This window comes from Schistocerca piceifrons, chromosome 9, assembly GCF_021461385.2.
Source record: "Schistocerca piceifrons isolate TAMUIC-IGC-003096 chromosome 9, iqSchPice1.1, whole genome shotgun sequence".
NCBI lineage: Eukaryota > Metazoa > Arthropoda > Insecta > Orthoptera > Acrididae > Schistocerca > Schistocerca piceifrons.
In genome coordinates, this window is record NC_060146.1 from 201473811 (window position 1) to 201495297 (window position 21487).

A 21487-nucleotide genomic window follows, 5' to 3' on the forward strand; every position below is an offset into this window, starting at 1 on the left:
CGACATGGGTATGATCCTTGTGGCAACGGGGTGTTTTGGGATTGGCATAGGGATGGACTAGGTTGTTGTAGAGGTCGGGTGGGTGACAGAACACCACTTTAGGACAAGTGAGACCTACCTTGGATAGGATGTCCCTCATTTCAGGCCATGATGGTAGGCAATGAAAGCTCTGGTGAAGGATGTGGTTCAGTTGTTCCAGTCTGGGATAGTACTGGGAGATGAAGGAGACACTCCTTCATGGCTGGTTCTTGGGGATGGTGTAAGGATTGGGGGTGTGAGGGGAAACGGTATGAGAGGTCTGTTTGTAGACTAGGTCTGGGGGTAGCACCTGTCTGTGAAGGCCTTGGTGAGACTGTCAGCATACTGAGCAAGGGAGTTTTTGTACAGCAGATTTGCTGTTAACTGGTAGCCAGGCTATATGAGAGGCATTTTTTTGGTGTGAAAGGTATGACAGCCATCAAAACTGCAGGTACTGTTGGTGGGTTTACTGTGGACAGAGCGGCAAATGGAGCCATTAGAGAGGAGGTGGTTAATATCTAGGAAAATGGCATGCTATGTTGAGGATGACCGCATGAAGCGGAGGGGAGAAAAGGTGTTGAGGTTGTGAAGGAACCAAGGTAGAGTGTCTTGTGCCTGTCTGCAACTTAACTTGTCTTCCTTACAGTAAGTAGCGATCTGTCTTTTCCTGCACCGTTGATATTTCTACCTGGACTTTTCATTGTTTGAGTATTAATTTTTTTTTAGACAAATGACATACTCCACCTTAATCTATAGCCATGTGTCTTCTTCAATATTATAATTTTTATTATTATTTATGTTATTACTGTTGTCATTATCACCTTCACTTTGAAGAGAGGTTTGATACAGCTCTCCATATTATTCTGTGCAAGCCTCTTCATCTCTGCATTACTGGAACCGACGTCCATTTAGACCCACTTTTGTACTCGAGGCTTCTTTCTCTACTGTTTTAAAACCTCAACTGCCAATTCTTTTGATATCTCAGAATATGTCCCATCAAGTGGCCCCTTCTTTTAGCCAAGTTGTACCATAAAGTTCTTTTCTCTCCAGTTCGAATCACCATTAATTATTCAGTCTATCCCTCTAAACTTTAGCATTCTTCTGTAGCACCAAATTTCAAAACCTTCTGATCTCTTCTTGCCTGAACTACTTATTGTCCACGTTTCACTACCATACAAAGCTACGCTCCAGAAAGACACCTTTATAAAACGCTTCCTAACGCTTCAGTTTATATTCAAGTATTAACAAATTTCTCTTTTTCAGAAACAATTTTCTTCCTATTGCTAGTCTGCATTTTACAGCCTCACTACTCTACCACTGTCAGGTATTTTGCTGGCAAAAATAGCAAAACTCATTGACTTCTTTTAGTGTTTCATTTTTTAATCGAAAGTTCTTCAGCATTGCTCGATTTAATTCAGCCAAATACCATTATCTTGTTTCTCTTTTGTCAGTGTTCATCATATAACTAATGTTCAATACAGTCACTATTTATTTGCGTACCTTTTTCCATGCCGTTATGTAAATCTGTTCCATCTGTTTGAAGACACAGGTGCACCACTTATATGCCCTCAGCCATCTTGTAGTGTTGGCTTCACACAGTCCCCCGTCCCCACAAAACACAAATGCTGGCACTTGGAGGGTGGCATATCAATACTGTACGGTAGCGTGCAGAAGACTTTTCTACTGAATGTCCTAATTTTCCCCCACAGGTGCCTGGAACAGTGTAGGGCCACCAGTTTAAGTGCTGCAGGGTGGTACCCAGAGTGTACACGTGGTCTAGCCACATTAATATGACCTGTAGTGCACAAAGGGCCACAAATGGGTTGAAAATAAATAAATCGCCAGGTCCTGATGGGATTCAAATTCGGTTTTACAGAGAGTACTCTACTGCGTTGGCTCCTTACTTAACCTGCATTTATCGTGAATCTCTTGCCTAACGTAAAGTCCCGAGCGATTGGAAAAAAGTGCAGGTGACGCCTGTATATAAGAAGGGTAGAAGGACGGATCCTCAAAATTACAGACCAATATCCTTAACATCAGTTTGTTGCAGGATTCTCGAACATATTCTCAGTTCGAATATAATGAATTTCCTTAAGACAGAGAAGTTGCTGTACATGCGTCAGCACGGCTTTAGAAAGCATCGCTCCAGCGATACGCAACTCGCCTTTTTTTCACATGGTATCTTGTGAACCCTGGATGAAGGGTATCAGACGGATTGCATATTCCATGACTTCCGGAAAGCGTTTGACTCGATGCCCCACTGCAGACTTCTAACTAAGGTACGAGCATATGGGATTGGTTCCCAAGTATGCGAGTGGCTCGAAGACTTCTTAAGTAATAGAACCCAGTACGTCGTCCTCGATGGTGGGTGTTCATCGGAGGTGAGGGTATCATCTGGAGTGCCCCAGGGAACTGTGGTAGGTCCACTGTTGTTTTCTATCTACTTAAATGATCTTTTGGATAGGGTGGATAGCAATGTGCGGTTATTTGCTGATGATGCTGTGGTGTACGGGAAGGTGTCATCGTTGAGTGACTGTAGGAGGATACAAGATGACTTGGACAGGATTTGTGATTGGTGTAAAGAATGGCAGCTAACTCTAAATATAGATAAATGTCAATTAATGCAGATGAATAGGAAAAAGAATCCTGTAATGTTTGAATACTCCATTAGTAGTGTAGCGCTTGACACAGTCACGTCGATTAAATATTTGGGCGTAACATTGCAGAGCGATATGAAGTGGGACAAGCATGTAATGGCAGTTGTGGGGAAGGCGGATAATCGTCTTCAGTTCATTAGTAGAATTTTGGGAAGATGTGGTTCATCTGTAAAGGAGACCGCTTATAAAACACTAATACTACCTATTCTTGAGTACCGCTCGAGTGTTTGGGATCCCTATCAGGTCGGATTGAGGGAGGACATAGAAGCAATTCAGAGACGGGCTGCTAGATTTGTTACTGGTAGGCTTGATCATCACGCGAGTGTTACAGAAATGCTTCAGGAACTTGGGTGGGAGTCTCTAGATGAAAGGAGGCGTTCTTTTCGTGAATCGCTACTGAGGAAATTTAGAGAACCAGCATTTGAGACTGACTGCAGTACAATTTTACTGCAGCCAACTTACATTTCGCGGAAAGACCACAAAGATAAGAGAGATTAGGGCTCGTACAGAGGCATATAGGCAGTCATTTTTCCCTCATTCTGTTTGGGAGTGGAACAGGGAGAGAAGATGCTAGTTGTGGTACGAGGTACCCTCTGCCATGCACCGTATGGTGGATTGCGGAGTATGTATGTAAATGTAGATGCAGACAAATGAAGGGGTCAACGATGACTGCAGAAATGTGTATGGGCAAACAGACATGCAACTGTTGAGCAATGGACCGCCCAGATGAACCAGGAGGCTACCAACAGTGTCCCCTCAACAGCCATTCACCGAACGTCGCCGTGCATGGGCCTCCGCAGCAGGTGCCTTGTTCACGAGCACCCGTGCTGACTGCTGTTCATTGGCAACAAACGATGGAATCTGCATACCAATACTGGACATCCACTAATGGCAACATATGGCCTTTTCAAATGAATCACATTTTATGCTCCATCAAACATTTGGCCACTGGCCAAATGTTCTGAAAGCAAACACCCTGCGACAATCGTCAGAAGGGTCCAGGCCCGGGTAGAGAGCGTCATAATCTGGGCAATGTTTTCATGGCATTTCCTGGATGATCTTATCATTCCGGTGGGCAAAATGGATCAACTAAGTATGCATCTATCCTTGGGAACCATGTTAACCCTTACATCCAGTTTTGTTTTTCACATAATGAATCACACAGCTCACACCATACATGCATGATTTGGAGAGCACCAGGATGGGTTTACTGTACTCTCTTACCCATCCGACTCCCCTGATTTAAACCCAGTCAACAGTGGGACCACCTCGATGGGACTGTACGTGCCACAGATCCTCAACTGAGAAACACAGGGCAGCTGGCCACGGCACTGGAGTCGGCGTGGCTCCAGATCCGTGGCAGTACCTTCCAGGACCTCACTGACTCTCTCCCTGCACGTCTCACAGTGGTCTTCGCTGCAGAAGGTGGTTATTCAGGCTCTTGACAGGTGATCACATTAAAGTGACTGGACAGTGTATAATCTAATGCACAGTGCATCTTCAAAAACAACTGGATGTAGAGGACAGCACGTATGGTCTGTATCGTCTGCATCCCAGACGATGCTGTCCATAGCTTTCTCCAGGAGATCTACTGTCCACAATTTCTTTTCTGATGGCAAATCCAAATGGTACCATTCCATACTCTGGTGTTGTGTTGAGCACATAATGATGGAACCAGCTTTTATCACCCTTTACGATGAATATCACAAAATTGTCTCCTGCATTGTGAAGTTTCTGAGGGTGGTTTGCCTAATTGTTTTTCTCTTAACAACAATACAGTAAAAGAAAGAATTCTACTTATCATAAAGATGATATGTTGAGCTGCAGGAGGCACAACTAATAGACACTTAGACATAAGCTTTCAGCCACAGCCTTTGTCAGAAAAAGATAAACACACACCATTCATTCACACAAGCAAGCACACCTCATGCACACACATGACCGCCAACTCCGACAGCTCAGGCCAGAGTGCCAATTCTGCTGTCATGAGCATGTGAGGTGCGCTTGCCTACGCGAATGAATGGTGTGTGTTTCTCTTTTTATGGTAAAGGCTGTGGCCGAAAGCTTTTGTGGAAGTGCCTTTTAATTGTGTCTGTCTGCAGTTTGACATATCATCTTAACAGTAAGTAGCAATCTATCTTTTCCTACATTGTTGATATTCCTACCTGAAGTTTCCATTGTTTGTTTTTCTCTTTACTTTGCCTTCAAACGATAAACATGAGACCCAATGAACACAATTTTTTTGATAACTCAAGCTGCAACTTATTTACTGTGCTATTGCAATTTCATTCACAGTGATACATCCATCTTTCCCAATGTACTCATTATCAACTCTTCCTTTGTTGCATACCATAGAGGCAGTTCTAGGTTGACTGCTATGAGGTTCACCTCGGATGCTTGTATTACGATCTCCGAAGTGTTTCACCCATGTCCTCGCACTGTTGTTGCCCATGCACCTATCTCCACATGTGCACTGGAGCCCCAAGATGAAATTCTGCAGCCGTTTTTTTCACTTTTTGACAAGGAATTCAATTCTGTCGAGGCAAAACATCGGTGTACCATTTTGTAAATATAGCCTGTAGTCAAGTTAATGTCACTTTGTGTCAATACAGCATAAATTATGTTTCATTGCATTTGTAACAAAGGGTTGTTCAACACCTCCAGTGTGTTATATATGGCTGACAATCTGAAAACAAGGTTTTGGTTCAAACGAGTTCTCGAGAACCAATCTCTGTTCAAGTTTTCTGTTCTTGCTTCTCAATTCTTGTAGGTGTATTTGTTTCTATAGACAAAAATTCTGAGATTTGTATTTGTTTCTTTTTTGTGCCTGCTACCCCTCAGTACATGAATTCAGGTAATGTCATTGATCTGTTCACTTAGTAACCAAATGGAGAAAGCTCCACTGAAATATATATATTTCAAAAATGTTAATGCAATAAGATGAAAAAATTCCGAAAATACAGTTTTGATGAAAACGAAGTTGTTTAAGGATTGATGGTATTGGAAATGACAACAGTGTGAGTCTTCCCGTTACACCATAAATGTCACCAGTGAATGTCACATGGTTGGATCAGTGTCTGCCCAGGTGTGGTAAGATGTCAGCAGAGCTGGCATCCATGGACTCAGGACAGTGTCAGTGATTGGGACAGCAGAGATCACTGTTTGAGTCCTCCATGGGTACGGATTTCAATATGAGCCATTCCCAAGTACTTCCTTTACATAGTTCAGAATGATAGTGTCAAAAATGTCAGGTTTCAATTCATTATGTTGTTCATATGTGCAAACAAAATCTAATTGAAATAATAACACACAATTTGTGAGTATTAATTGCCTTTATATACATATTTAAATTATGTATGTGTTTATATGACAAATCTACTCTGAAGACTGTGTGTGACTGTCCTGGCACACACGTATATGGGGGTGGCAGTAGGTTACATTAACTGTAAACAATCTACATTTGTGTCAAACAAATTTGTATGGTCGCTTTGCCAATTAATAACACACCTGATGATATTTATGAGGTGGTAAAACCTGGGATAACATTGCCGTGGGCGGAACTTGTGCAGTACGCATTTCTGCCACTAGGGAAGTATAGCGCAACTCATTGCCAGTTCAGTTCCACCTGTGTTGTTGACCTGGCTTGTTGACTTGGTTTGCTAGCGTTGTTTTGTTCTTGTTTTGATTTTTATAATGGGAAATTTAAGTGAACAAAGTGCAGCTGTGAAATTTTGTTTTCTATTGGTAAAAATGATGTTGAAAATAGTTTACCAAGATGAGGCTATGGGAAAACTCAAGTGTGCGAGCGGTTGGCTCAATTTAAAAATGGCGACATGTCAATTGATGATAAAACTTCATTCTGGACATACATCGATGCCCGAATAGATGAAAATATTGAAAAAATTCAAGAGCTTGTGATCACAGATCGTCGACAGACAACTGATCAACTGTCAGAGATTAGTGGGTTATCTTGGAGCTCGGTTCAGCGAATTTTAATAGAAGACTTGGGAATGAGATGGGTTGCTGCCAGGTTCATTCCTTGGCTTTTGACTGACAATCAAAAGGAACATCGAGTTGAAACAATACTGCAGAATTGTTCACATTCATCTTCCCTTCAAATTCCAACTGCCTCCTAGTAGCTATTTTGTCACACATGCCATGTTATACTTGCAGCAGCTTCTACTTACCAGGAAAGAACAAGCTGTATTCATCTGCCATATGGAGAGATTTTTTAAAACTAACTCATGCATTTAACTCTGAGTGCAAGGTACTGCACCATATGCTGCATAAGTCATTCTTGCCCAAAATGTCAGTCATCACATTTACAACCGAGCCCCTCCTTTAAAGAGGGCTTCAAATGTTTTTATATGATTTGATGGACCCTCTCTAAAAGTCAGATAACTTATTACACATGGTGAATTTTCCAAATGATGTATTGTTCATGATAAATGCCATTACAACACATACTCTGCATAATAAAAATCACAAATTTCAATAATGGTGTCACAAAGAAAACATTCAATGTTGCGCAGCCTTTCTATACATTAGAGATCCATAGGATGCACTTTCGCGAGTTGCCATTAAAAATTTAATTAGTAATACCTATTATTGTAGCCACTGCTTTTCATCCTCAAATTATGGCGCTTCATGTCTCGCTATAGACAACACTTCCTAAAACAACTAACAAACAGTTTTGCATAATCCCAGTATTTGTTTGGATGCACAAATCTTAGTACAGCGCCTATCAGATGCCATTCTTTGAGTACAGTTTTATACAGACATTTTCTTTAAAAAATTTCCAGCTATAAGTAATTTACATCATGAAAATGATTTAAGAATATGAGTTCAATGTTAATATCATGTTCAAGTTTTCTTGTGACAAATAATTTTGTCTCATGTTAGTGAATTGTCCAGCTTCAGAAAAAATACTCTTTCAGAGGGAACATAAGTTGCTGGAATGCACAGATAATTAGTGGCCAGGAAAACAGTTCTGCAAAAACCAGTTCATGCATTTTCCTAAAGTTCTTTGAGTTTTCCTCTCTTCTCAAGTAATGTACCTCCAAATATTCTTTGACAAGGAACAAGACCTTTGGTTATAAGTGTGGCATGTGATTTATTCTTAGCTACTTTGTCAAAAAAATGCCAAAATATTCAGTGCTTTTTTTTTGGCAGCTTCTGGTGGTGTTGTTGTAACTTCAGTAGTAGCAACCTCTCGTGTTTCCCAGCTGGTTTCTTGCCGGGGTTATCATCACTTAACTCCTCCTGTGACCCCATTGCTGTGTGTTACCAGCATTTTCTTCTATGCCTAAACCCACTGTTTTAAATCTTAGCTCTAGGAATATTTTCACTACAACTTTATTGGTTTTGAGGTTCCGTGCTTTTCTACAAATGGCATCTACAAGTTTTGTCTTAGATAACTGAAAACATTCAGTACAGGGTTTGATGGTTTTCACTGTATGTTGTACACCACAAATCTGTATGGAAATTAATAACAATGTTGAGGGAAATTAATAACACTGTGATTTAAGTTTTGCCTGACATGTTGATCATCATTCAGTATGGGAACCACTGTCTTTTAGTATTTTCCCTTCTCCTGCATTCAGAAGCCAGGTACGGTCTTTTGTGGCGGTGTTCGTAGCGACAAACACTTGGCTGTAGAAATGGCTTACGAAGTCACCGCCACACTTTTAATAGCGGGCCGACCGGTCCGCTGGAACAGTAAACAGAAAGATGAAACCCCAAACACTCTGATTAAATAAAAGTCGGTACTTAACTTTATTGATGAAGGTACAGAAACACAATAGCGAACTCGGTGTCTACAGAAATCTGTCCAGTTCGAGTCGGAGCGGCTAGGTCAGCGTCGGCTGACGACAAACAACAACTCTGCCGCGATGAACACACAACTGACTAGCAAGTACACAATTCGGTGGCGAGTACACAACTGAGCGGCGAATGCAGAACTGTCGTAGCGCTCGCGACTCCAGCGCTTAAGAAGCCAGAAGCCAGCGGTGGCGCGCGCAGACTTGCGGCAATTTCCTGTATCGCTGACACTGCTTATGCGGACGGCGTCCGGACTTTGATGCTGCCAACCTTTTGGCAGCGGGCTCGGTTGGCATTACTGGCTAGGACATAACATGGTCATTATACAGTTCCTCACTGCTGAAAGAGGTTTTTTTTATTGCACTTAGTGTCTCTATCATAATAAGATTAGAATTTAATGTTGTTGGACAAGTCTGCATTACTTTTTTAGAATTTGATGGCCCATCTCCCCTTGAGTTTTCCTGAAGCCAAAGTACTCTTTGAAAATGAATCACAAGGGCTCAACCTTTTTTTCTTTCAATATTTTGGAATGAAAAAAAAAATGAAATTTTTTCCAACATCACCTCTTTCACAGTTAAATTAATTGTGTGGGTATAACAGCATTTTTCATATTTGCTGCATTGTCAGTAATTATTGTAACAATTCTGTTCTAAATAACCCTCCCTCCCCCAAATGTTGTATTTGCAACCTACCTATGCTTAGTCCAGAAAGAGAAAAATGCAACCTTTTCAGTTGAAATATGATATAAGCACACATCATCTTGAAATATGAAATCAAATGTTATTGCCAAATATGATCCAGTGTTATCAGAAGTCCAGGTCTCTGTCGTTATAGCCATAAAGTTTGCTCTACCCAACGTTAACACTATGTTACTTTTGCAACATTTATAAAACTGTGGCAACATACTTTATCAGCTGTTTTCATGAAGACAATTTGTATTTTAAGTTAAGTTGATAAACTAACACAAGGTACCTTCTGTTTCAACAAAACAACAATGGCTTAAGACTTGTTACAATCATTTTCATCTTGATTCACCTGAACTGCCACTGCTGCTTTCCTGAAAAATTCCAATCTCTTCTGTCACATCTTGCCATTCCCCAGTATTTCCTAAATAACTTAGTTCTTTGTGGCACTAGCTGCAATAAACTGAAATGAGTTGACCACCCTAGACAACTTCTTCACAAAAACCACCAGTACATCAAGCTTATTCCTTCTTGAAGACATGATCAATCTTGAATTCAATATTCACTAATTTTTAAAGGCACTCAACGGTATCACAGTCTCAGATACCAGATATGTTCCTACAAACAGAGATAACACAAGAACATTAGTCCTGAGCCACGAACTCCTGAGTACTGAATTCACTGACTGGGTAAACTGTTTTTCAGGGATGGCTAGAACATGTAATGGGATTCCATACAGGAATTCACCTCCATATACTCAATATAGAGAAAGATCCTCAACAGCAAGCTGTTCTGTTATTGGCTTCAACCATGAAATGTGCAGTACAAAAATGGGTTTACAAAAGTCAGTGTAAGTGTTTGGATGATTAAAGAAAATTACTAGACCCTTTGCAGTATATGCCAAAGATGCTGCAACTTTCTTGTTAAATATCCACACATTTATTTCACTTTTCATTCCCTTTTGTAGTGAACATGAGAGTGACAACTTCAGACTGCTGATCAAACAAACTGTATCAAGAGTTTGGCACCATCTGTTGCCACAGTGCTTTGAATGCACCACTACACACATTCTGAAAAAAACTAGTCATTGCAATTAAAGCAACCATTTTCTTTAACCCAACAAAAGCTGCCTTTTGTCAAAGTTGGTTCTAATTAATGCATGCTTGCCTTTTTACAGCAAACACCTTTTACAAACTACAAGTTTGAGAAAAGTTAAAGGTAGCTTTTCAATGTTAATGCTAGTAACAGTTTTGAATTAGATAATAGTTTATATGTTTTTGCTTATGGCCAAAATGTTTTGTGGCCTACAAAAACATATTGTGAACAGTGTTGCGATTCTTCAGCTTGCTGGGAATAGGAGACATTTCAACTTCTGGATTGCTTCTCATTACTACTGGTGTCAAAAATTTGGTTATAGTGTTCCTTTCTAAAAGGTAAAAGAAGATAATATTACATGCATTCATTAGAACCAACTTTGACACAAATTACTCACATATTATCCACAACCTGTCTCCGAACACATCAAGTATTATATTCAGTTTGTACAGTGGGAGTGATTACAGAAAATTTTCAACATTTTAAGCAAGTAACTGACAGTGATTTAACAATTTTTATGGTGAAGCTGGAACAATCAAAGTGCAGACCCATTAAACATGTATGGCAATGTTGTCCTGGTACCGTGCTAAATTTGCCAAACACTTGTACTAGACTCATATAAAGCTGTCCATCACGCATTTGAGAGATGCTGTGTTTCTAATGTGCTTGACGGCACAGAGGACAATGCTCTCTACAATGACAGTAGCGACAAGGAATCGAGTGGCAATTCAGGATCATCTAAATAATGATTACAACAGTATGTATATGTTTAGTACACTAAAATTTCTGTTTTGTACTTTTGCTTTTCATTTTCTTTGTAAGATGTATGCCAGTATCCATCCAGATGCTAAGAATGAGAAGATGTGGTGAGTGTTTATGTCATAGTTATTTCCATATTTTTCTTCTATTATTTGTTGTAAATTTGTGTTCTTGTTTGCCACATTATCAGGGGTTTTTCCTCAGCACAGGTCTATTTGGTGTGCAATGAGCCTCTCACCACATAAAAAAACCTGAAAGAGGTAGCCATCCTTAGGATCCTTTATACTACCATTTCACCGACCACATAAGAAAACATGAAATATCCCGACTGTGTTCAGGTATTCGATGCCATGAGGCTCACCTGTGACATCCCTGCTCACAGCCCACCTGCGTGCAGTTCCTAATTATGACCACCCGTATTCTAGATGGCTGTGCCCTAACTTGTTTGTCGATCAATATTGACAAGTGTAGGATATGTTGGAGGAGAAAGATTTTCCACAATGACGACACTACTTACAGTTCACATTTTGTACAGATCATTTGTGCAGCAAATGATTCTGTGTAGATAAAAAAAATATTGCTTAGATTGTTGAAAAAGTAATCTAATAAAATATTTTGCCTATCTTCTACAAGAGATGATACAAATCAGTGTCTTGAATACAGATTGCTCTTCACTGAGTCTATACCCTTTACATCAAGTGCAATACTCTGTCAAGCCAAAACGTAACTTTCTTGTATGAAAACACTATTTCACTGAAAGAAAAAAAGTACACTGCATGGCATCATCAACACTCTGCACTGCAGCCCCCGCCACTTTCACAACAGTATTATTTCATGTGCTCCTAGGGCCACACACTGCAGGTGCCACTGGTCCTAAAGTCAAAGGCACAAGTGATTCGCACAGGCCGACACATGCGCTTTCAGCTGTCAAACATGGCCACAAGGCTGTCAACCTGTAACGAACTGAGCCCTTGCCCCCACAGACCTGCCATCTCTACTCCTACTATGCAGCTGGGTGTGTAGAGGGTGTTTCACGTCATGTCTTCTGCCAAAGATTATTAATTCCACACCTCGCATAGGAATATCACTATGCTGGTGAAACTCGGGGACGAGATTGCCACCTCGCTTGGCATCTGCTTGTTCCACTACACTGCGCCTTTATCCAGTGCCAATCGCACCAGCCTGAGACTTCGTTGGAAACTTATGAATTTCGAGACTATTTTCTGTGTTTGTTTGTAGTTGCGTAATCGGTAATCAGATGTGTTCCTTGACCACGTGTGAACATTTTTCTTTGTATGGTTCCTAGGTAAGGAAACATTCCTACAATTCAAAGAAATGGGGAAATCTTGAAAAGTAAATAATTTCATGAAACCAAATTAAAATATATATTTATGTCTTTTAATTGCAAAAATAATGTCATTTTAGAATACAATCAGTACAATTAATTTTTGAAAATGAAATCTTGCAGATGAGCTGCTTCTCTACGCAAACATTACTGCAGTCTCTTCGTTATTTTCTTCATTGCATGATGTAACATCTCAACTAAAATTTTGGCAATTGCTTCTTGGATCTTGGCCTTCAATTCTTCAATTGTAGCAGGTCAACTAAGGAACACTAAAAGGAATATCAAGCTGACAGATCAGGGGATCTGGGAGGCCACTGAATGTCACCAGCTCTCGAAATTGCACACTCCCCAAGTACAGCAGCTATTGATATTTGTGCTGTGTGTGATGTTGAAACCAGCTTGTGTCAATAATGCCTGCAAATCTCTATAGTTGTTGCATAACAAAGGTTTCAAGCTGGACGACATAACAATTCAATGTGACTGTAATCGCATGACCATTCTTGTCCTAAAAAAACGGCTTTTGCATCATATGATGACACAACACACCACACAGTAACTTTGTTGCTGTGCAATGCAGTGGATGCAGGCGCAGCTCCATAGGATTGTCTTGTGATCAGTATCTAAAAATTTTGTTTGTTAACAAATCCACTGAGGTGGAAATGGGCTTTGTCCAACACCCACAGTTTGTCAATAAACTCCTTGTCCTCGTTCACCATTTGAAGCATTAATTTACAGAATTGTCATCACATAACACGATTTCTGCACTTCAGTTCCTGGACAATCTGCAACTCATGTAGGTGGCATTAGAAGTCATGTACCAACATTCTTCGAACACTTAAATTGTGCAACTGTAAAGATGCTGAGTGAGGATGGATTGACAAACATGGACTTCCCCATTTCTTTGAATCATCCTACGCTACTCCCCACAGATCTCAGAGATGGGACCACTTTATCCATCAAGTGATGAGCCGTATCTATTTTGTGTTTTACGTGTTGCTTGAAATGAATACTAAATAGTAGATGGGTAGCTTGTGTAAATAATGAGGAGGTACTGAACAGCACTCAGGAGAAAAAAAAATTGCAGCACAACCTGGCTAAAAGAAGGGTTCATTTGATAGGACATATTCTGACACATCAAGGTATTATCAATTTAGTACTGGAGGGAAGCGGGGCTAGGGTAAAAACTGCAGAGGAAGACCAAGGGTTGAATACAGCAAGCAGTTTCAAATGGATGTAGGTTGAAATAGTTATTTGGGTATGAAAAAGTTTGCAAAGGATAGACTCGCATGGAGAGCTGCATCAAGCTGAAGACCACAACAACAAAAAACATTTTCACAAATGAAATCATAAGTCAGTGAAAGTAATGAAGTGGCAGTAAATAAAAAAAAGAAAAGAGAGAGAGAGAGAGAGAGAGAGAGAGAGAGAGAGAGAGAGAGAGAGAGAGAGAGAAGAAGAAGAAGAAGAAGAAGAAATTGTAACTGAAGATGACCTGTCCCTGGCATTTGGCATTTATCAGATTTTAATGAACATTGTTGGAACACTTATAATGAACATTCTGCACTACTGAGTGCAGCTCATTACTTGCACCCTATTATAGACTACATTGACAAACATTTTGATTTTGGAGAAAGTGTAAACCAAGCTTTCAAACCATTTTTGTTAACATAGAAGATTAGAAGGGACATGTCAATACAAATTTCATGTTGATGACGATCTGATGTTCAAAGAATGTGTGCAATTAAGCACATTTCTCAAGCAAGAGAAAGAGAGCCTTTTTAAGCTGAAGTAATGAGAAACTGGTGCAGAATTTCACTGTCATGCAAACTACAAGAACCTGTTTACAGATGTCTGTTTAATGTTATCAGTATTTCATCCTAATGCTGCTGAACTGTTAGTCAATGACTACCGTATTTACTCGAATCTAAGCCACACCTGAAAAATGAGACACGAAATAAAGGAAAAAAAAAATTTCCCGAATCTAAGCCGCATCTGAAATTTGAGGCTCGAAATTCAAGGGGAGAGAAAAGTTTTAGGCCGCACCTCCAAATCGAAACAAAGTTGGTCCATTGTAATATGAGACACAATTTAGGTCAAATGAATGACGATACCGCTACAGTAATTTGGTTGGAGTCGTAAGCTTAGCAGTTAATCTTTACCAGGTAGCCATTGCTATGTGCCAGGCGCTCCGTCCGTATTTATACGGGTACTCTTCCTTTTTCACGTGCTTCGCCTGGTTTGAATCGATTGCTTATTTTGCTTTGATCTGATAAGTGCCGTTTTCTTTGTTGTAGGTGTTTATGTCACGCTAAGCTGAAAATGCATTACTGTACTGCGTCATGCATTGTTTGTCGCATTCTGATAGTCGTGTTTACGGCCTGTCGCCGCTCGCGGCATGGCTTGCTTTTGTGCACGCTACCACCGCTTAAAATTTAAAAAGAAAAAAAAAAGAGAGAGGAATCGTCTCATTAGCGAAGCAATGGCAATAGACTGCTATTTGTTGATACTTACACAGCTGCTTTCTTTGATAATGATCGACAAGAACCAAATAATAGACTGCGTATGATAGAACATGTTCTGAACGAGAATTAGGCGAAAATTTTTCTCCGTTTGAAAATCTTTGCGGCCACTTCTCACTTCTTTAGTACATCAAATTCTGCACAGAAATTAGAGTCATCTTAGATTGAAAAATCTAGTCAGTTGCCGTGCTTCATTTCTGACTGTATCACTATTAGGGATAAGAAGAATACGAATATAAACATGACACGATATGTATATTCTTCTGCGTTTGCTGGTGTCTCACTCTAGTTTCGTAGTTTATTAGGTATACAGGATTTAAATGAGATAGCAGCAAACATGAAAGAATACATGGCAAAATGTTTATATTCGTATTATTCTTATGGTGAAGAGAATACTGCATGTGATTCACATTTCATCAGGTTCCTGTTAGCAACCATCTCTTCTCACAGGTAGGAAAAAATTCAGAACGTAGAGTTTGCCACATTGACAAATATCCCAAACAGTCTTGCCAGTCAGATTTTCGTACTACATTGAAATTCTGCTGCATTCGAAGATGAACAATACGGAATTTGTATTTACTTCGTTGGATAATGTATGAATATGCAGTGGTCGAAACTCGGGGCGGAGAAAAAAATCTAGTCTTCCACCTTTTTTTAAATTTATTTACTAACACAGAGGTTTTGGCGCCAGTATTTATCTTTGTGCCTACAAAGCATGCCTGTGTAGCGCTACATATATTCGATGGCAGAAGTTAGTTTTGGCGGCACCTACCAACATTTTTCAGAACTTCCGCTTGCTTTGCACTCGATTCTAAGCCGCAGGCGGTTTTTTGGATTACAAAAAGCGGAAAAAAAGTGCGGCTTAGATTCGAGTAAATACGGTACATTAGAAGCTGAATTAATGGTGAAGGACAACTAGTCATTACTATGCCAGCATTTCCATTGGTTTCTCAACAGGGAAAAAGAGAATGACCTACTAAGGAGGTTGAAAAGCAACCAGAAATATCAAGAACATAATATGCAGTACTTTGCTGCAATTCAAACTTGCCTAGATTATACCTTTTGTGCTGTCATAACACTTTAAGGATTTAAAATAAACCACAAATTGTACAATATATGTTTGAATTTTACACCTGTGTGTGTAAATTATAGGTTTAGAGATGTTAGTTAAAAAAATCACACTTTTTCAGTGTAGGGATGTCCCAACTCTGCTTTAAAAAAAGCTGGTAATCCTGGATAAAAAGTGCTGAACACGCAAATGCAGCAAGGCCCTTGACCCTCGCTACTGCTACGTCTTTCCGGGACAGCATTATCAAAGCAATAACGCTGGCCACACAATGCCCTACACGTAGTTTAACTAAAAGACATGGTAAATGACCTTGCACCTGTTGATATTGTATCAACAGTGGTTTGTGAATTAACAAAAGGAACAAGTAGTCCAATACTTTGCAATCTCTCGCATGACAGACTATTTTCATTACTTTCAACAAAATGTGCTGTTATGTATGTGCTAAAAACCATCACTATGTACATGTTCCCCCATTTTTCTTTTTGCAATGTGTGTTTAGCAGTAACATCGAAGTGCTGTCTTGGAGCCTTCCACCGGCAGGCACACCAAAGTATCATTACCAGAAGATGATGAGCAGATGCCCTGATAAAATTTTGGGAAGTTCCTGTAGAACATCTGATGTAACCCCCCCCAGGCACACAATAAAACATAACCAACCACTGTCATTCTACCACAACACATTTCACTACTTCTACATACTAATCCTACAACCAACTTTTTCCATCACTTCTGTCAATGCGGCGACTATTTTTTAACTGAAGTTATAATGTGACATAATGCTCAAAGAGCACAACTCATGACTTATAAGATGTTTAAAAACTGAACAGAATCATCACCATCACCATCACCATCATCATCATCATCATTTTTTTTCTTCTTCTTGGCGTTACGATTTCCAAAACATGACTACTTAACTGGGTGATGTGTTTTTATAATGTTTCACTATACTGGCACCAATTTAGTAACAACTTCTTGTGCAAATACAACAAAACTATCACCTTTACAGCTGCTTCACAAAATTCAACAAAAATTTCCAAGTTGCCCAATATTAATGGGAACAAGAGAGATTATGTACACTCTTCAATGTAGACACAATCCTTCCACAGACTTCTTCCTGCAAACCGAAAATAAATAACAGAAGTAATCAATTAAGTGTTTACATGAACAGCCTTAGAGTTATGTGCTAATTCACAATCTATGCAGAAAGCTGTTTATACACTTATGCCAGCAGTTTTTTCAGTCCATGAAACTCTTCTGGAGCTTATAACGTAACAGATTGAGACTAATTTAACCCTCTAACCGGAACATCTTTTACTCGGCGGTAAGATGGAACATCGGTCTGCTAGACCGCTAGGACATTTAAAGTGTATTTTTCTCTATTTTTATGACTTTTCCGCACTTCTACGTTGCTTCTCTCTCTCTTTAAGGTGTAATTAAACATAATAATAGGTTTTTGAACCATAATATTTGTTAAAATACCAGTAAATTCAAGTTTATTACTAGGAAAAACTTTAATTTGCAGTGTTTTGTTGTTTACACATTACTCCTTTAGAAATACTTTTTTTTTACATTATTATAGTTACAACACAAAGAAAATGAATACTAAAATGTAATGCAAAGAAAAAATTTAACTTTTATTTTTAATTGCACAAGTCTTGCACACTTTTCGTGAACACTCCAAGCACGTTGGTTCTTCGCAAGAAATACACTTGTAGGCAGTTTTCCTCTTTTTTTGATATGGACAAAATCGACAGGTTTTTCTTTTACCAAGTGTGTCCGTCGGACACTCATCAACTCGAACAACAAATTTATTCCGTTGGCTAACGATTTGCTTTTCTTTTGCTGCCTCTTCTTCTAAAGATGAAATAATACTTTGTAGCTCTTGAGGCAGATTGGAGATTGCCAGTCGGGATTTTACGAAATCGTAGACCAAATATAGAGAAACTCTTTTCAGGAAATCAAAACGTGATACGGTTTTCTTCTCTCCAAAAAGTCCATAAAGTATACTTGCGTTTGATCCAGCCATGGCCACCATGTGGTAAAAAATAGCCAACGGCCACCTTCTTGTTTTGCGATTAGTAGAATAAACACTGCACTTCATATCTAGCGTGTCTATTCCACTTTTTGTGGCGTTATAAAAAGATATGATTTCAGGTTTATCATTTGAAACGTCAGTGTAATTGGAATGATGCATTGACGAAAGAAGTAGGACTGCCTTATTCCTTTTTGGGACATAAGAAAGCAGAGTCATTTCTTTCGTAAAGCCATAAAGGCTGGACCCAATTTCACGATCGCTTCTTGCTTGAAATTCTGCTGGTATCTGGGGTCTGTTTCTTTTTAGTGTCCCAACTAATGTCAAATTGTGAGCTAGTAGCTCCTGGGCAAGTTCCACAGAACAAAACCAATTGTCGCAACTAATATTTCTGTTTGTGCCATACAGCCCTTTAGATAGGCGGATTACAGACTGCGTGGGAATGCTCTTTTTCTTTTCTGCTGTAGAAAGTGTGGCTCCATCACAGCCTTTGCCGGAGTAGATGTAGGCATTGTAAATATATGCATTGTGTGCATCTGCCAGACCCATGACCTTAATGCCATATTTAGCCGGTTTATTCGGCATATATATACGAAATTTAACCCTCCCTCTGAAAGGCACCAAAGTTTCATCAACTGTCAAATGCGCTCCAGGGCTATAAATTTGTTGGCAGTTCCAAATAAACTTATTAAATATGTCTGTAATGGCAGCAGCTGGGTCATATTTTTCCCTCTGTTCCCTCGTGCTCGAGTCATCGAATCTAAATGCCCTAAGCAATATTCCTAATCGCTTTTCTGTTATTATTGATCGAAAAATTGGCCTCCCCAAGACCGAAGTGGAAAACAGCGAGGTCATAGGCTCCCTCGCAGATTTGAATATGCTGCAAAGAACTGTGACTCCAATCACAGCGTTCACTTCCTGCACAGTAGTGTCTCTGTAAGCTACACTTTCTTTTAGTTCAATAACAGAACGAATTTTGGCCAACTTTTCATTAGTATGCTTTACAATCGTCTCAATCATGTCGTCAGTAAACAAAAGGCGCCACACTTCACCTGGGAGTGGGTTTTTCCCCACGGTAAGAGCAGGCCCTTGTATCTTTGATAGCCGTACCTTTATTATATTGGATGCTGCTGTTCGCGTCTTAGAGCGAACAGGAGTTGATGACCATGTGAAACACTTGTTTCTTCCGTAGTAAGAAACTGGAAGACGACTCTCATCTAGAGTGTCATCAGAACGCGTAGATGAGCTAGCAACATCAGCAGGCTTCTGTGGAGTGATTAGTCTGCTTCCACCAGAAGTTATGTCAGACTGTGGTTGCTCTCCAGTTTCTTCGCGAACTGCGGTATTTTCGACTTCAAATATTTCTCGAATAGTTTCATCATCGCGATCATCATCATTGGGAGAGTCATCGTCATTATCTGTTTCATTGCGAGGATCTTGGATAGTAAGGTCCTCATCTGGAATGCATGATTCATCTGAATCCACTTCCGAGTCTGATTCTTCAAGGTAATTTTGAGAGCGTGCAAGGGCTACAATTCTTTTCGACCGATTTGAAACATATTTCGGACCTTCCATTGTAAACCTGCAAGGAAAAAGGGAAAAATGAGTTTTAACGAAATTTAATGGGGATAATTCTATCGCTGTAATAAGTTTGCGCGGTAAATTGGAGAATGTGTGTGAAAAACGGAAAGAGGAAAAATTAAAACGTTAAATACGAGTTGTTACACTTTTTTCTCGTTCTTCTATGAACACAAAAGTATTAAGCATCGTGTGGTGGCAAAAATTTCAATCAAATAGATGAAATGTTGCTACACAGAAAACAGAAGAGTTCAAAGAGTGGAACATCGGTCATACAGACCGACAAATGCGTGATACTTTTAGGAACACCGGTCTGGGAGACCGGCAAAAATTTGACACTTTTAGGAACACCCGGTCTGTCAGACCGGGAGGGGAATGCATTTTTTCGGAACACGGTCTCACAGACCGACAATACGTAACAAAAATTCTACTTACTTGAAAACAATGCATGCGCCGACAATACGTTGTTGGCCAGCTGCGGTTCGGGACCCGACTGAAGATTACTGGGCTTCTCCCCACCCTCACGAACAATGCAGCGCCGTTAGCATTGTTAATGTCAACTATGGCGGTATCTCAGACCGATGTTCCGTTCAAAGGGTTAATACAAATTATACATCTGTTCAGGGAAGAACTCTTATACGCTTTATTGTGATGTTTATGTTATTATTATGTGACTACATTCCACATTTACTTTTAATATTGTATGAAAGAATTATGAATTGTATGCTCATCTGTATTAAATACTATGTGACTTTGTCAGTTTCACAAAATGTTAATAACTTATCATGAGACTGTGTCTGGCTGAAACACTAATTTAAAAGTTTATTATTTCAATTTTGTAGTGCATCTATGTTCCTGTAAAGGGGGTTAATGCTATTCATAAAGCCACTCATCAAACAGTAAAAAGACTTAAATAATACATCACCAGTTGGCTGTTTTTTTTTGTTTCCCCCCCAAGGGATTTGAGTGCATGGGTCATCTTACTCTCCTATAAAACCTCAAGTTTTATGGAACTGAAGGCTTTATACATAGCTGGTTTGAATCATACTTAACAAACACAATGCAGAAGGTTGTGCTGAATAATTCAGACATGTCAGAAAGGCATATAATTTTAGTGACTGGGAAAAGTCACAAAGGGAGTCACACAGTGTTCAATTTTGGGTCCACCCCTATTCCCTATATATGTGTTTGACCATCTACTTAGCACTCAACAAGCAAAATTGGTACTTTTTACAGACGATACTAGTGTTATAATAAATCCCATTAGAGAGAAAGCAACAGAACAGCAGGTAAATGACGTTTCTAAAAGAATTATTATGTGGTTCTCTGAAAATGGAACGTCCCCAAATTTTGAAAAAACACACTACATTCAGTTCTGTACAACAAATAACGATACCAACAACGGTCGTAGCACATGAGCAGGAGATAGTAAATAGGATAGAATGCTCCAAATTTCTGGGTGTACATACTGATGAAAACTTGGAGAAGCATGTCACTGAGATTCTTAAACAATTCAGTTCAGCTATAATTGCTAATACTGCAAACAAATGTACCAACCTCATAACAAATTTTGCGCACTTCCACACAGTAGCATCTTACAGAATAATTGTCTGGGTTAACTCATCACTTACAAGAAAGTATCGATTGCATAAAAGCGAGCAGCAAGAATAATATGCAGAGTCACCCACAGACATCATGTAGGTACCTCTGCAAGGAGCAAGGAATTTTAAATTTGCTAATGAAATTCATCATAAGTAATGCATCCTAATTTGAGAAGAATAGTGATGTCTATACCTACAACACTAGAGGGAAAAATTGTTGTTGTTGTTGTTGTTGTTGTTGTTGTTGTCTTCAGTCCTGAGACTGGTTTGATGCAGCTCTCCATGCAGGGAAAAATTACCTAATGTTAATTCTG

At 39.5% G+C, this 21487-nt stretch overlaps 1 protein-coding gene across 4 annotated transcripts in view; it reads right to left on the minus strand.

Annotated features, from left to right (window-relative positions):
• The window catches only part of LOC124717000 (U11/U12 small nuclear ribonucleoprotein 35 kDa protein-like), a 71448-nt gene that overhangs the window by 16378 nt on the left and 33583 nt on the right, over positions 1-21487 (minus strand). Inside the window, exon 6 of one of the 4 annotated variants that reach the window (XM_047243625.1) lies at positions 16873-17076. The exons of 1 other annotated variant lie outside the window; for it this stretch is intronic. Coding sequence is in view for 1 of the 3 variants with exons in the window: in XM_047243624.1 (XP_047099580.1) it covers positions 17590-19576 (1987 nt within the window). In the remaining 2 variants the exon portion in view is untranslated. Of the gene's footprint in view, positions 1-16872; positions 17077-17499; positions 19577-21487 lie in introns of those variants that run through there. 2 more of the 4 variants (XM_047243624.1, XM_047243627.1) reach the window with 2 other exon arrangements.